The following is a 17157-nucleotide window of genomic DNA, read 5'->3' as shown; positions in this document are numbered from 1 at the left end:
TTATACTCAAGTGGTTTTACTCATCATACTCAAAAGAGATTAAGATATCTTAGTCATTAAACTAACTCATCATAAACCAGGTTGCCGATATCATAGTGAATAAGTCAATATGTACAATCACACGTGTTCAACTCTACCGTGCGATTCTAAAGCCAAGTTATGCAATATAAGAGTTACATAACCTTGCAGATGCACCAGACAAAGGAGAGTGTTGGATGAAAAGAAAGGTGACACAGCCGCCAAGGACCTAAATACGACACCTGTCATTTATTGGATGCTGTTACCTGGAACGCCTAGGTGATGACAAGCTGGAAAAAGATCGATAACCAGGTAGAAATGATAGCGGGTCAGAGAGAGACGGAGGTAGATTAGGTGAGACATGAAGAGATTGAGAGAGATTTTGTGAGGAGCGGAGAGAGAGAGAGGGACAGGTCTCGTGAGTGATGGAGGAGAGAGAAATAGAGAGAATAAGAAAGCGAGAAGGATAATAAGAGATAGAGAAAGAGTCAGAGAGAGAGAAATAATCAGAGAGACAGAGAGAGAGAGAGAGAGAGAGAGAGAGAGAAGGAAGAGAGAGAGTGAGTCAGAATGAGAGAGAGAGAGAGAGAGAGAGAGAGAGAGAGAGAGAGAGAGAGAGAGAGAGAGAGAGAGATCCGAGGGAGACGTCTCAGCATGGTAGCAGGAAGTAAGGAAGGACAAAGACTGAACCAGGAGACCAGACAGAACTCCAGGTCACTCACCTTAGTAAACACAGGTAAGTCGGGAGACAGCCAGGTAGAGAGAGTCATTGCCCGCTTGATTGGCTGGGCGCATACCTGTGTCGCCATGGTGATAAGTAAGGTTTTAAAACATGAATTTCTCTTTTTCTTCCTCGCATGATCTAGATATTTTATATAACTACTAACTACGATTTTTTTAACATAAATCCTTGCGGTTACATATGTTACGTACGAGGAATTTTACAATGTTCTGATACTGGGTAATGGAGAGCTATAATGACACTATATTACGAGCAATGATTACTTTTACCATTAAGCACCGTCATCATTGTCATTGAGCCTCGTGAACCCGAAGCAGTAGACAGATACATTATTCTGTCCATAAATGCTTCGGAGTCATGAGTCTGAATCTCGGGGGTTAGTGGTTTGGGATGAGAGCCGACGGGACTTTTATGAGTGACTGTACCGCTAGTTGAAGACAAGCGGTAAGACGCATTAAGTCATTTCCTCGTATCCTATAATGCTAGTGATGTTTAGTGATCTTATTGAGTGTTTGTTTATTGTAAAGCGAGTTTATTGTGTGTTCATATATTAGAAAAGAAAATTTATATATGTTTACTTGTTAGAAAACGTAATTAATCTGTGTTAACTCATTTGAACACAAGATTATTAAGAATTTTCGTGAGAGAATGAGATAATGTGTTTTATTAGTTAGAAATGTTATGATGTATTTTGTTATTAGATTACGAAATGATTGAGTCCTTATGAGTACTAATAGGAACACGCTATTACGGAGTACTTATCAGAACACGAAACTAATCAACTTTCACTCCTCAGAACACACCATATGAGGACACAAGTATATGAGTTACGTGGGTGAGGGAGAGACGGGTGGTCAGCGGTGGTAGACACAGAAGGTGACTTGAGGTACTGAAAGAGAAGTCGAAGTGTGTGTGTGTGTGTGTGTGTGTGTGTGTGTGTGTGTGTGTGATTCTAAAATCCTTATACGGCCCAATATGGAAAATAATAACACATCACACCAAGCTTCAGTACACCAATCAGGTTCCCATTAACACCTGGGCGGACTTGAAGTGCCACGAACTCGAAGCAAATACAATAATAACAGGAGGGAAGCTTTGAATCGTCCCTTCGTCCTATCCCAAATCAAAAATATTCATAAACTTTAAAACTTACAACAGATTTATGATTATTTAACTGAGAAAATAAAATAAAGATTGAAAATATAAACAATAACAAAGTAAGAAACGATTAAGGTAAAGCTGTGTGGGTTGTATACACAGAAAAACAACTGTGTATATAACTCTTATGAACCCGGAGGAACACGACGTTAAACATATGAACCCTGAGGAACACGACGTAAAACATATGAACCCGGAGAAACACGACGTAAAACAAGGTGAATTGAAGGGTGTCAACTGAGGCCTTAGGTGTGTAAGTGGTTAAAGACGAACTGTTGAAAATGACGAAGGGTTTCTGAGGGTTGAAGTGAGGTGCAGACTGAGTCACTGTTATGAAGTGTGACAAGTGTTATGAAGTGTGACAAGTGTTATGAAGTGTGACAAGCTGAGTAATTGGGAAATATGATTAAAGATGAGTTTATTATATGGTAAGTAATGCGAGTATGAGATGAGTATGGTGTATGATGAGTATGGTGTATGATGAGAAATAGTGACATCTTAAGCATATTATACACAATGAGTATGAGTCATAGTGTGTATGTTCAAGTATGGTGAGTGTAATGTACGGTGAGTATAGTGTGACTCATAGTGTGTATAGTGAGTCTCCCTACAGTCAATGGTCGACTCAGTAATGGAGGAAAGGAAAGTGCTGGTTTAGGCTTCAGGTTGGTGTCGTGAACATAGAGCCCAGCGCCGAGTGATTGTTACTTTATATAAATACGAGTAGAGTGTAGAGTGAGAGAAAGAGTGAGTGAGAGAGTGAGAGAGTGAGAGGGAGAGAGTGAGAGAGTGAGAGGGAGAGAGTGAGAGAGTGAGAGGGAGAGAGTGAGAGAGAGTTTTGATAAGGTATATTCAATCTCTGAGGTGTTTTATAGGCCTCTCTCTCTCTCTTGTTATGTAAATATTGATACAACTTTCATTCTTTCAGTTAGTCACAACACAACACACACAGAAACGCTAAACACTCTTACGTCACAGTGTATGTGGCTCTAACACACACAACAAACACCATCTACTCCTTCTCTGTACCCGCCTATGACCTCACCACTGTATTTAAACAAACCCCCTTATGAGGATCACAAGGACTCATAAAAACTCATAAGGTCTCACGAGGACTCACAAGGACTCTCAAAGACCCAGAAGGACTCATAAGGACTCATAAGGACTCATGAGGTCTCACGAGGACTCACAAGGACTCTCAAAGACCCAGAAGGACTCATAAGGACTCATAAGGACTGATAAGGACTCATAAGGACTAATAAGGACTCACAACCCCCAACACCCTAAGAGGTTATTAGCACCTTGTCTTTGTTTTCAGGACAAATCCAGAGACAATGTAGATTTCTGTCTCTTGTTCTCACTAGTACAGGGAGGGAGGAAGGAAGGGAGGGTAGGGTAGGGGGTGTATGGGAGGGTAGGGATAGGTGGTGTATGGGAGGGTAGGGTAGGTGGTGTATGGGAGGGTAGGGGTAGGGGGTGTATGGGAGGGTAGGGGTAGGTGGTGTATGGGAGGGTAGGGGTAGGTGGTGTATGGAGGGTTGGGATAGGGTGTGTATGGGAGGGTAGGGATAGGGTGTATGGGAGGGTAGGGGTAGGGGGTGTATGGGAGGGTAGGGATGGTGTATGGGAGGTTGGGATAGGGTGTGTATGGGAGGGTTGGGATAGGGTGTGTATGGGAGGGTAGGGGTAGGTGGTGTATGGGAGGGTAGGGGTAGGGGTGTATGGGAGGGTAGGGTAGGGGGTGTATGGGAGGGTAGGGATAGAGGGTATAGGGAAAGCATTAACTAAGAGGGTAAAATTAATGTATATAACCTTTAATTGTTCATGTACAGTCCCCTTCACTAGCGCGTTTACAGGGGCTCATCATATAAACATTCCACAAATCATTATCTTTGAGATATTTGTTTTAATATTGTTTTACTTTGACTCTATAATATGTTTACTAATGTGAGTTTCCTTCTGTCGAATGTAAACAAACACAGGGCTGCCACACTGCTCAAAACCTAACAATCCCTGTAAACTCACTAGGGAAGGGAACTGTACATTGGCTTTAGTATTATAAATGTTGCTAAGTGAACTATGGTATTTCCACGCTAACCTGGCCCATAAGCCACGCCCCTATTCTATATTAATAACTGATTGGTTCATAGAAAATTCAAACTAAATGTGATCACAATTGGTAAGCAGATCTGTTATTATCTAAGATTATGTTAAATATCTGGACTATCAAAATGTAAATGATTTCAAAACATTAGCACTTCAAAGAGGATGGTAGAAAATTTTAAATATTTATTATAAAAGGTCGATATAAATACACGCTTATATACGTACAGTCCGGGGGGGGGGGTAAAACGCTCAGGGGAACCAATCAGCTATTTGAAGCTATAGCTGAGGGGCGGGGCTTATGGGCCAGCTTAGTGGGGAAGGGGTATAGTATTTGGTTATGATAATTATGATATTATTTCATGTGTTGTAGCCAAAGTCAACCAACCAGCTAGAGTCATTGTTTTATCTTCAGTAACGAGAAATACTCATAATATTACGTGTAAATGAAAGATGAAGTGTGTGTGTGTGTGTGTGTGTGTGTGTGTGTGTGCTTTATATGACATATTGATGATGAAATTAATAAAGAGAAAACAGTAAAAGTAAGAAGTATAACCGCCCCGCCCCGCCCCGCCCCGCCCCGCTCCGCCCCATCCCATCCCACCTCACCCCAGGATTACATAACTCATAGTCAAACTCAACCAAGGAGTCGACTCAGAGGAAAATACTTGCACTAGTGACGTCCAAATGTAAAGCAATGGTTCTTGGAAGGGAACTAAGCTCATGCCTTATACACAGGAGGAGGAGGAGGAGGAAATTAGTGGGAGAGAGAGAGAGAGAGAGAGAGAGAGAGAGAGAGAGAGAGATGGATAAAGATAGTGAGAAAGGAAGATATAAGAGGGGAATGTCTGTGTGTCTGGGAGAGAGAGAGAGAGAGAGGGCAGACATGCAGGTCGTTTGGCTCTACCGCGAAAACTCCCTCGAGTAAACACCAACACCCCTAGTTAGTACATAGTGATTCGACCTTCTGCCCTTGACCATGTTGACTCAAGTGACCAGCAGGAGGATGAACGCCGGGTAATGCGTGCGCACCTCCTACCTCCAGGACACTATATATATAGGAACCTGCATCATCCAACCACTTGTCCCACCATCCCACAGCATCATGGTAAGACGTCTCTTATCTTTGGTTTTCTGAAAGTACTAGATAAATCACATATGAATGGACTAGCAGAGTAAGGTTAGGTTAGGTTAGGTTAGGTTAGGTTAGGTTAGGTTAGGTTAGGTTAGGTTAGGTTAGGTTAGGTTAGGTTAGGTTTCTGCCTCGCTGGGTAGAGCAGTTTGGTTCACAGGCTGACATATCACACAAGGGTTAATGTGGAAGTCGTTTTCAAGTAAGTCATTTTCTGTGATATTAATATTTGTACTAAATGAGTGTTGTGGCTGGGTGAAAAGAGCTCTCACCACCTTTGTAACGGTAGAGGCATCGTGGTAGTGGTAGAGGCATCGTGGTAGTGGTAGAGGCATCGTGGTAGTGGTAGAGTCATCGTGGTAGTGGTAGAGTCATCGTGGTAGTGGTAGAGGCATCGTGGTAGTGGTAGAGACATCGTGGTAGTGGTAGAGGCATCATGGTAGTGGTAGAGGCATCGTGGTAGTGGTAGAGGCATCGTGGTAGTGGTAGAGTCATCGTGGTAGTGGTAGAGTCATCGTGGTAGTAGTAGAGGCATCGTGGTAGTGGTAGAGTCATGATGGTAGTGGTAGAGTCATCATGGTAGTGGTAGTCATCATGGTAGTGGTAGAGTCATCATGGTAGTGGTAGAGTCATCGTGGTAGTGGTAGAGTCATCGTGGTAGTGGTAGAGGCATCGTGGTAGTGGTAGAGTCATCATGGTAGTGGTAGAGTCATCATGGTAGTGGTAGAGTCATCATGGTAGTGGTAGAGTCATCGTGGTAGTGGTAGAGTCATCGTGGTAGTGGTAGAGTCATCATGGTAGTGGTAGAGTCATCATGGTAGTGGTAGAGCCGTGGTAGTGGTGGTAGTGGTAGAGTCATCATGGTAGTGGTAGAGTCATCATGGTAGTGGTAGAGTCATCATGGTAGTGGTAGAGTCATCATGGTAGTGGTCATGGTAGTGGTAGAGTACTGTGGTAGTGGTCATCATGGTAGTGGTAGAGTCATCATGGTAGTGGTAGAGTCATCATGGTAGTGGTAGAGTCATCATGGTAGTGGTAGAGTCATCATGGTAGTGGTAGTCATCATGGTAGTGGTAGAGTCATCATCAGTGGGTAGAGTCACGGTAGTGGTAGAGTCAATGGCGGTAGTGGTAGAGTCATCATGGTAGTGGTAGAGTCATCATGGTAGTGGTAGAGTCATCATGGTAGGTAGTCAATCATGGTAGTGGTAGAGTCATCATGGTAGTGGTAGAGTCATCATGGTAGTGGTAGAGTCATCATGGTAGTGGTAGAGTCATCATGGTAGTGGTAAGTCATCATGGTAGTGGTAGAGTCATCATGGTAGTGGTAGAGTCATCATGGTAGTGGTAGAGTCATCATGGTAGTGGTAGAGTCATCATGGTAGTGGTAGAGTCATCATGGTAGTGGTAGAGTCATCATGGTAGTGGTAGAGTCATCATGGTAGTGGTAGAGTCATCATGGTAGTGGGGAGACAGAACATAATGTCTTGTTTACTGGGATCGTCATCACCCGGTGTGTGTCACTCACCAACATAACATAACTTACATGTCTCCATCTCGTCCCTACAGGAGTGGCGCGCCCTTGTAGTCCTGGTCCTCGTGACCGCCTGTGTCAGTGCTCAGACAAAGCCAGGACAGAATGGCGGAGGAATTAATCCAATTCGTCCAGGACAGAATGGCGGAGGAACTAATCCAATTCGTCCAGGACAAAATGGCGGAGGAATTAATCCAATTCGTCCAGGACAAAATGGCGGAGGAATTAATCCAATTCGTCCAGGACAGAATGGCGGAGGAATTAATCCAATTCGTCCAGGACAAAATGGCGGAGGAATTAATCCAATTCGTCCAGGACAAAATGGTGGTGGAATCCCCCCAATAGGTGGACCAAGTGGAGGCTTCAATGGCGGTGGAATCCCCCCAATAGGTGGACCAAGTGGAGGCTTCAATGGTGGTGGAATCCCACCCAAGGATGGACCAAGCGGAGGCTTCAATGGTGGTGGAATCCCCCCAATAGGTGGACCAAGTGGAGGCTTCAATGGCGGTGGAATCCCCCCAATAGGTGGACCAAGTGGAGGCTTCAATGGTGGTGGAATCCCACCCAAGGATGGACCAAGCGGAGGCTTCAATGGTGGTGGAATCCCCCCAATAGGTGGACCAAGTGGAGGCTTCAATGGTGGTGGAATCCCACCCAAGGATGGACCAAGTGGAGGCTTCAATGGTGGTGGAATCCCACCCAAGGATGGACCAAGTGGAGGCTTCAATGGTGGTGGAATCCCACCCAAGGATGGTGGAATCAGCCAAAGTTAAGCTTAACATCGAGTTTCTCACACAGGTAATACTTGAGGAGAATTTAAAGTTGTGTTCGGTTATCACAGACCACTTTTGTTGTACAGTACTTCTCGTCAAAGAAAAAAATTTCACTGCTAGACGGTGATGTTATTGAAGTATCTCTAGAGCACTGAAAAACAAGACAATTTTTAGTAATGGTCATGCTTGCCAAGTTCAGAGATGAATAAATCATAATCTGAAGTGGTCGAGCATAAAATATTACAGTAGGACAAGTAACACAATCATACTATAATCTTTGGTCGAATAAATTCTGAACGATTACTTATCATTCCCTAATATTGTAGTTATCCATCATATAGTTCTCTTTGAGTGGTATCTCTACTCTGCTGTACAACAGACCCCAACAATATAGTATGTGTTCTATGGTAATACGTTGTTCATAAAACTTCTTCATATATTTTCATGGTCTTTTAGGCTTTTTATGACAAAAATTATATGAACTAAGTCAGAGGATATTCATAATTTGTTAATGAAGATGTCCCATACACTTTTGGTCCTAATAATGCTAAACTGTGCTTGTGTGTAAGTAAGAAATTGCAATTCACATTAATCAACGTTTTTCTTTTCCTTCTCCAGAGCAAGAACAGTACGGCTGAAGACCTACCTGCTAGAGGACTGCGTGAAGAAGTTCCATGACCATGATAACACTCTGGATCACGTCAACATCTTCCCGTCCTGGACACTTTTGATATTATATTCACCAAGAAACTAGATGTCTATTTCATATTTATACCAATTTCCTGTGTAGCTTAAACAGGTCGGGAGTGTATTTATTATTCTGATCCTCAATAAATGAACAAATTAATTCTGTCTTTCATTAAATGTATAATTTTTACTCAGAGAATTATTGAAAAGAAACGAACCGAAGCCTAAGTGACCAGAAAAACTCGTTGATTTATTTACTTCGATAAATCATCTGGCGACCAACCAAACAAGTGGGTGTTGGTTGGCAAATGTTGTTGATTAAGTAATGAGACAAATAGATTTTTTACAATATTCTTGGAAGTTATTTTTGTGTTTTAAGTCAATCAGTTACATACATTCTTGCACATTTCGTTACGGTGAATAGTCACTCTGATATTCTTAAAGTTAGAACTGCTGGAGGTCAAATTAAGATCTTGAATATGAGACTAGACAATTATATCGCTGTGAGAGTTGTAAGTACAGGTACAGTACAGGTGAGGATACAGGAGCAGAACTGGTGCACTATAAGTATGTACAGGTACAGTAAGGGCACAGGTGTAGTTAAAGTACAGGTGCAAAGACAGGTACAGTATAGTTACATATACAGGTACAGTTAAAGGTATGTGTACAGTTAAGGTACATTTACAGTATAGTTACAGTTAAAAGTAGAAAAAAAGGCGGCAAGATTGAAAGCTAAATAATCATGAGACGAATTTATGTACGGAAGAAACCCAAACTCAATCCAGGATAAAGTGAATGATTACTGAAGTTCACTTAGTCTGGATAAACTGAAATAAAAACACGTTACCATCACCTAATTTCCAGGTGAAGTAAAATAAGGAGTTGAATCTTCAAGCGATCCAAATATTACCTATAAGAAGAATATTTTTTGTTTTATGTTACGAGTAATTCCAAGGAAACACGTAAATTAATTCGATGAAGTGAAAGAAAATATAGACGATACACAGTGATGGAAGGTGTGGTAGGAATCGGAGTAAGGAGAGGTGGAGTCAACAGCGTTTATTAAGGACTATAAATTCCTAGTGATATTAAAGAGTATGGGGGGATATTCTTAAACAAAAGCTAGCTAAGTAAAAGGAAACAGTTTGAAACTTATTTTTTTAAGTATGTTGGGGCTTGTTGGATAATAGTTACGAGGAATGTTCTTGTGAAAGGAATACTGAAGAACCACTAAGGAAGATGTATTATATAACAGGACAAAAACGGTGGTACTGAAAGATCTGTTGCTGTCACCTGACCTACTCCTTACCATACTCTCTCTCTCGTTACCATCTTCCATCTGCTGGTGACACTTGTAGTATAAGCTGGTATACTGTATATCACTCAAAAGACTAAAAAAATCTTACTCACTGGGCTAATCATTTTATAATGGTATTTTTCCTCCTTAAAGCACAAAGACAATGTAACATTTCATTTAATCTTTAATAAACAAAATGTTCAAACATGTTGGTTCCTCTCTCCCTCCCCCGAGCTGCCGAGACTCACATTTTCCGCGTGACGACAATCTTTGACCAAGGACATTTAAAGTCAATATCGTTAACACCATTACTGCGTTCTTCGTTGGTTCCCGCAGCGACCAACAAGGAAGTCAACAATAGCGGCGTTGTGTAGTAATTATGTTATATAATCAACGTGTGTTGATATCATTGCCTTACCAACAGTTAAAGACCGGAAAATTTTACGAAATTTGACTTCACATAAATACTTCTTACTAAATGTTATAATATTCTACAACATTTTTTATACATCTTAAGTACATTCTTTGATTGTTTATACGGAACAAGAGACTTTTAACAACAGAATGAAGATCAAAAGTCAGGCGTAAACAAAGGTTAGTGTTAGGCTCAGAGGCAGCATCGGTTACCAACACCTCCCACAGGCCCTGAGCTCATTGGTATCAACTTTTCCTGATTGTTTTCATCACTTCCCCTCGACCTTGTTTACACAGGTGACGAGAGAGAAGCTTTGGCCTCTCCTGCGCGCGCACCTCCTGCAGGAAGGCACAGCAGTATATATACGTCCAACACCTGAAGCTGAGATTCACTTGTACCAGACATCATCAACTAATGGTAAGACGACTCTTGTCTCCTTTATAATAATGTTAATAAAAAAAAAATAATAATAGTAATATAATAATAAAAACAATAAAAATAATAATAATAATAAGAAGAAGAAGAAATTTATACGAGTTACATGTTCCCCTACAGGAGTGGCGTGCCCTTATAATCCTGGTGGTGTTGGCCGTCCACGTCGGCGCTGATATACGTCCTGGCCAAGACGGTCACGGAATCCGTCAATATGGTACAGGTGGAGGCTTCAACGGCGGTGGAATCCGTGATCTGGGGCCAGGTGGAGGCTTCAACGGCGGTGGAATCCGTGATCTAGGACCAGGTGGAGGCTTCAACGGTGGTGGAATCCGTGACCTAGGTGCAGGTGGAGGCTTCAACGGTGGTGGAATCCGTCAGTATGGTGAGGATAACGGCTGTGATAACACTAGTTCTAAGCCAAAATAAGCTATTGACGTAAACATCGTTACTCTATAACACAGAATTATGATGTAACACATAACGAGTTATTGATATAATATAGGAGAAACTTACAGCACCTCACATATTCATTTTAGTCAAACTTTCACCCTATCTCTCCACAGGTTAGAACATGTACAGGTGGAGGACCTGCCTGCTGGAGGACTGCTGCCGACGACGTGAAGCTCTCGGCCATGAGACAACTTAAGATCACGACATAATCTTATCATCACACCACGTCGTCTTCAATGATAACAAATTTTACTTCAACTGTTTAAATATAATTTTTCCCTCACCTTAATTACTGAAATAAACTGCATAATTTATTTTGTCATTTTATTGATCTAATTTTATTATATATAAATAATAGTCAAAAAATAATCTATGCGCAGGAAATGTTTGATGCAATAAATGCTGATAAGAAAGTAACACAGTATATTCTTTCCTATTAATAAACAAAACAGATGATAAGAACAAGATAACACGACTACTACTGATAACATATATAACACGGCTAACTCAGTTACTGTTATAATGGCTCAGTAGCAACACACTAACATGAAGTTGGAACACTGATAGAGAAGTTTACCCATATAGATCATACAGGTAACTACTGACAAGCTCAAGACGAGAGGAAAGACGGAACATAATGGCAGACATACAATGCCATGTGTCTTGTCAAGGCAACAGAGCAAAAGATTTAATATTTGTTTTATTTTACTGAATTACTGAGCTGGTGTTTATATGGAAACTATCATGGTAGATAAACACTATACAGACAATAAATAAATAGTATCAGCGGTAAATAACCTAACCTAACCTAACCTAACCTAACCTAACCTAACCTAATTCAGAGTACAATCAAGTTGTTATTATTCGACAACATAAGGCGTTTTTAATGATATGGAATCAATTCTCCGATATCTACAATAATCATCCTTGAGTTTATGCAGGAAAAATGTATCACCCTTTAAACACTTGACTGGACCATAAAGGATATAGCCAGGAACTTGCACTGTCGTCCACTACAACACTTTCAACGTGATAAAATCCTTCCAAACTTCAATTATTCATTGTAAAAGACGCTTAATACTTCACCATTGTATATTCGCCAACACACGACTTCTCTACTGCTACTAGAGAACACTTATGTAGGTAATATAATGAACTACTGTGTTATATAAACCGTTAATGTTAGCAACAGGATAACATTAACATTAAACATGACGTCACGAAGACTCACCTACAGCCTTGTGGTTGATGAAGGAGGTGGAGGAGCTACATAAAGTATCGTCGTGGTAGACCAGCGAGTTGGCCGACTACAGAAGCTCAGTTGAACGTGTAACCTTATTCAAAGGGTTAAACCATCGTACTCAAGGAGATAAGCAAATGTACTCAATGAGTTAGGATATCTTGGGGCTAAAGCATTGTACTCAGGGGGTTGACAGTGTAAACAAAGAGTTAATTGAAGGGTGAGTATTATTAATCGTGATTATTCAACGGTGTTTCTCCTCCTTAAAAAACAGAGACAATGTAACATTTCATTTAATCTTTAATAAACAAAATGTTCAAACATGTTGGTTCCTCTCTCCCTCCCCCGAGCTGCCGAGACTCACATTTTCCGCGTGACGACAATCTTTGACCAAGGACATTTAAAGTCAATATCGTTAACACCATTACTGCGTTCTTCGTTGGTTCCCGCAGCGACCAACAAGGAAGTCAACAGCAGCAGCGTTGTGTAGTAATTGTTATTTAATCAACGTGTGTTGATATCATTGCCTTACCAACAGTTAAAGAACGGAAAATTTTACGAAATTTCATTTCACATAAATACTTCTTACTAAATGTTATAATATCCTACAACATTTTTTATGCATCAAATTATTAAGTATATTATTTGATTGTTTATACAGAGCAAGAGACTTTTAACAACAGCATGAAGATCAAAAATCTGGCGTAAACAAAGGTTAGCGTTAGGCTCAGAGGCAGCATCGGTTATCAACACCTCCCACAGGCCCTGAGCTCATTGGTATCAACTTAACCTGGTTGTTTTCATCACTTCCCCTCGACCTTGTTTACACAAGTGACAAGAGAGAAGCTTTGGCCTCTCCTGCGCGCGCACCTCCTGCAGGAAGGCACTGCAGTATATATACGTCCAACACCTGAGGCTGAGAGTCACTTGCACCAGACATCATCAACTAATGGTAAGACGACTCTTGTCTCCCTATAATAATAATAATAATAATAATAATAATAATAATAATAATAATAATAATAATAATAATAATAATAATGATAATAATAACTTAATACAAGTTACATGTTCCCCTACAGGAGTGGCGTGCCCTTATAGTCCTGGTGGTGTTGGCCGTCCACGTCGGCGCTGATATACGTCCTGGCCAAGACGGTCACGGAATCCGTCAATATGGTACAGGTGGAGGCTTCAACGGCGGTGGAATCCGTGATCTGGGGCCAGGTGGAGGCTTCAACGGTGGTGGAATCCGTGACCTAGGCGCAGGTGGAGGCTTCAATGGCGGTGGAATCCGTGACCTAGGACCAGGCGGAGGCTTCAACGGTGGTGGAATCCGTGACCTAGGCGCAGGTGGAGGCTTCAACGGTGGTGGAATCCGTCAGTATGGTGAGGATAACGGCTGTGATAATACTAGTTCTAAGCCAAAATAAGCTGTTGACGTAAACATCGTTACTCTATAATACAGAATTATGATGTAACACATAACGAGTTACTGATATAATATAGGAGAAACTTACAGCACCTCAGATGTTCATTTTAGTCAAACTTTCACCCTATCTCTCCACAGGTTAGAACATGTACAGGTGGAGGACCTGCCTGCTGGAGGACTGCTGCCGACGACGTGAAGCTCTCGGCCATGAGACAACTTAAGATCACGACATAATCTTATCATCACACCACGTCGTCTTCAATGATAACAAATTTTACTTCAACTGTTTGAATGTAATTTTTCCCTCACATGAATTGTTAAAATTTGTAAGTTTTTTACTTAATAACTGAAATAAATTATATAATTTATTCTGTCATTTTATTGATCTTAATTTTATTGTCTATAAATAAATGTCAAAAAATAATCTATGTCCAAAAAATGTTTGATGCAATAAATGCTGATAAGAAAGTAACATAAAGTATATTCTTTCCTATTAATAAACAAACCACATGATAAGAACAAGATAACACGACTACTACTGATAACATATATAACACGGCTAACTCAGTTACTGTTATAATGGCTCAGTAGCAACACACTAACATGAAGTTGGAACACTGATAGAGAAGTTTACCCATATAGATCATACAGGTAACTACTGACAAGCTCAAGACGAGAGGAAAGACGGAACATAATGGCAGACATACAATGCCATGTGTCTTGTCAAGGCAACAGAGCAAAAGATTTAATATTTGTTTTATTTTACTGAATTACTGCGCTGGTGTTTATATGGAAACGATCATGGTAGATAAACACTATACAGACAATAAATGAATAGTATCAGCGGTAAATAACCTAACCTAACCTAACCTAACCTAACCTAACCTAACCTAATTCAGAGTACAATCAAGTTGTTATTATTCGACAACATAAGACGTTTTTAATGATATGGAATCAATTCTCCGATATCTACAATAATCATCTTTGAGTTTATGCAGGATAAATGTATCACCCTTTGAACACTTGACTGGACCATAAAGGATATAGACAGGAACTTGCACTGTCGTCCACTACAACAATTTCAACATGATAAAATCTTTCCAAACTTCAATTAGTCATTGTAAAAGACGCTTAATACTTCACCATTGTATATTCGCCAACACACGACTTCTCTACTGCTACTAGAGAACACTTATGTAGGTAATATAATGAACTACTGTGTTATATAAACCGTTAATGTTAGCAACAGGATAACATTAACATTAAACATGACGTCACGAAGACTCACCTACAGCCTTCTGGTTGATGAAGGAGGTGGAGGAGCTACATAAAGTATCGTCGTGGTAGACCAGCGAGTTGGCCGACTACAGAAGCTCAGTTGAACGTGTAATCTTATCCAAAGGGTTAAACCATCGTACTCAAGGAGATAAGCAAATGTACTCAATGGGTTAGAATATCTTAGGGCTAAAGCATTGTACTCAGGGGTTGACAGTGTAAACAAAGAGTTAATTGAAGGGTGAGTGTTATTAATCGTGATTATTCAACGGTGTTTCTCCTCCTTAAAAAACAGAGACAATGTAACATTTCATTTAATCTTTAATAAACAAAATGTTCAAACATGTTGGTTCCTCTCTCCCTCCCCCGAGCTGCCGAGACTCACATTTTCCGCGTGACGACAATCTTTGACCAAGGACATTTAAAGTCAATATCGTTAACACCATTACTGCGTTCTTCGTTGGTTCCCGGAGCGACCAACAAGGAAGTCAACAATAGCGGCGTTGTGTAGTAATTCTGTTATTTAATCAACGTGTGTTGATATCATTGCCTTACCAACAGTTAAAGAACGGAAAATTTTACGAAATTTCATTTCACATAAATACTTCTTACTAAATATTATAATATTTTACAACATTTTTTATACATCAAATTATTAAGTATATTATTTGATTGTTTATACAGAACAAGAGACTTTTAACAACAGCATGAAGATCAAAGATCAGGCGTAAACAAAGGTTAGTGTTAGGCTCAGAGGCAGCATCGGTTATCAACACCTCCCACAGACCCTGAGCTCATTGGTATCAACTTTTCCTGGTTGTTTTCATCTCTTCCCCTCGACCTGGGTTTACACAGGTGACAAGAGAGACAGTTTGGCCTCTCCTGACGCGCGTGGCCTCTCCTGCGCGCGCACCTCCTGCAGGAAGGCACTACAGTATATATACAGTAGGTCCAACACCTGAGGCTGAGAATCACTTGTACCAGACATCATCAACTAATGGTAAGACGACTCTTGTCTCCTATATAATAATAATAATAATAATAATAATGATAATAATAATAATAATAATAATAATAATAATAATAATAATAATAATAATAGTAATCATAATAATAATAATATTAATAATAATGATAATACTAATAATAATCATAATAACTTAATTCGAGTTACATTTTCCCCTACAGGAGTGGCGTGCCCTTATAGTCCTGGTGGTGTTGGCCGTCCACGTCGGCGCTGATATACGTCCTGGCCAAGACGGTCACGGAATCCGTCAATATGGTACAGGTGGCGGCTTCAACGGCGGTGGAATACGTGATCTGGGGCCAGGTGGCGGCTTCAACGGCGGTGGAATCCGTGACCTAGGCACAGGTGGAGGCTTCAACGGCGGTGGAATCCGTGACCTAGGCACAGGTGGAGGCTTCAATGGCGGTGGAATCCGTCAATATGGTACAGGTGGCGGCTTCAACGGCGGTGGAATACGTGATCTGGGGCCAGGTGGAGGCTTCAACGGCGGTGGAATCCGTGACCTAGGCACAGGTGGAGGCTTCAATGGCGGTGGAATCCGTCAATATGGTACAGATGGAGGCTTCAACGGCGGTGGAATCCCTGACCTAGGACCAGGTGGAGGCTTCAACGGTGGTGGAATCCGTGACCTAGGTGCAGGTGGAGGCTTCAACGGTGGTGGAATCCGTCAGTATGGTGAGGATAACGGCTGTGATAACACTAGTTCTAAGCCGAAATAAACTGTTGACATAAACATCGTTACTCTTTAATACAGAATTATGATGTAACACATAACGAGTTACTGATATAATATAGGAGAAACTTACAGCACCTCACATGTTCATTTTAGTCAGACTTTCACCCTATCTCTCCACAGGTTAGAACATGTACAGGTGGAGGACCTGCCTGCTGGAGGACTGCTGCCGACGACGTGAAGCTCTCGGCCATGAGACAACTTAAGATCACGACATAACCTTATCATCACACCACGTCGTCTTCAATAATAACAAATTTTACTTCAACTGTTTGAATGTAATTTTTACCTCACATGAATTGATAAAATATGTAAGGATTTTTACTTAATAACTGAAATAAATTATATAATTTATTCTGTCATTTTATTGATCTTAATTTTATTGTCTATAAATAAATGTCAAAAAATGATCTATGTGCAGGAAATGTTTGATGCAATAAATGCTGATAAGAAAATAACATACAGTATATTCTTTCCTATTAAATAAACAAACCAGATGATAAGAACAAGATAACACGACTACTACTGATAACATTTATAACACGGCTAACTCAGTAACTGTTATAATGGCTTAGTAGCAACACACTAACATGAAGCTGGAACACTAATAGAGAAGTTTACCCATATAGATCATACAGGTAACTACTGACAAGCTCAAGACGAGAGGAAAGACGGAACATAATGGCAGACATACAATGCCATGTGTCTTG

The 17157-nt window shown here is 40.7% G+C and overlaps 2 protein-coding genes and 1 long non-coding RNA gene across 3 annotated transcripts; all 3 read left to right on the top strand.

Annotated features, from left to right (window-relative positions):
* Positions 1-5044: 5044 nt before the first annotated feature.
* LOC121864839 (glycine-rich protein 5-like) lies at positions 5045-8306 on the top strand. Its single transcript, XM_042364003.1, has 3 exons — positions 5045-5129; positions 6722-7484; positions 8078-8306. Exons 1-2 carry the CDS (start codon positions 5127-5129, stop codon positions 7457-7459), a joined length of 741 nt encoding a protein of 246 aa, XP_042219937.1. The 5' UTR covers positions 5045-5126; the 3' UTR covers positions 7460-7484; positions 8078-8306.
* A 1859-nt stretch (positions 8307-10165) lies between these two features.
* Positions 10166-16901, top strand: LOC121864819 (acanthoscurrin-1-like). Its single transcript, XM_042363992.1, has 4 exons — positions 10166-10275; positions 10414-10507; positions 16138-16389; positions 16571-16901. The coding sequence occupies exons 1-4, from the start codon at positions 10273-10275 to the stop codon at positions 16573-16575; spliced, it is 354 nt and encodes a 117-aa protein (XP_042219926.1). The 5' UTR covers positions 10166-10272; the 3' UTR covers positions 16576-16901.
* Positions 15653-16131, top strand: LOC121864826. Its single transcript, XR_006088672.1, has 3 exons — positions 15653-15687; positions 15876-15975; positions 16018-16131. It is a non-coding gene; the product is annotated as an uncharacterized LOC121864826 (long non-coding RNA).
* Positions 16902-17157: the final 256 nt, after the last annotated feature.

Source organism: Homarus americanus, unplaced genomic scaffold (genome assembly GCF_018991925.1).
Source record: "Homarus americanus isolate GMGI-L3 unplaced genomic scaffold, GMGI_Hamer_2.0 scaffold46273, whole genome shotgun sequence".
NCBI classification, from domain to species: domain Eukaryota; kingdom Metazoa; phylum Arthropoda; class Malacostraca; order Decapoda; family Nephropidae; genus Homarus; species Homarus americanus.
Note: the sequence above shows the minus strand (reverse complement) of the source record. Positions and strands in the feature narration are given on the sequence as shown.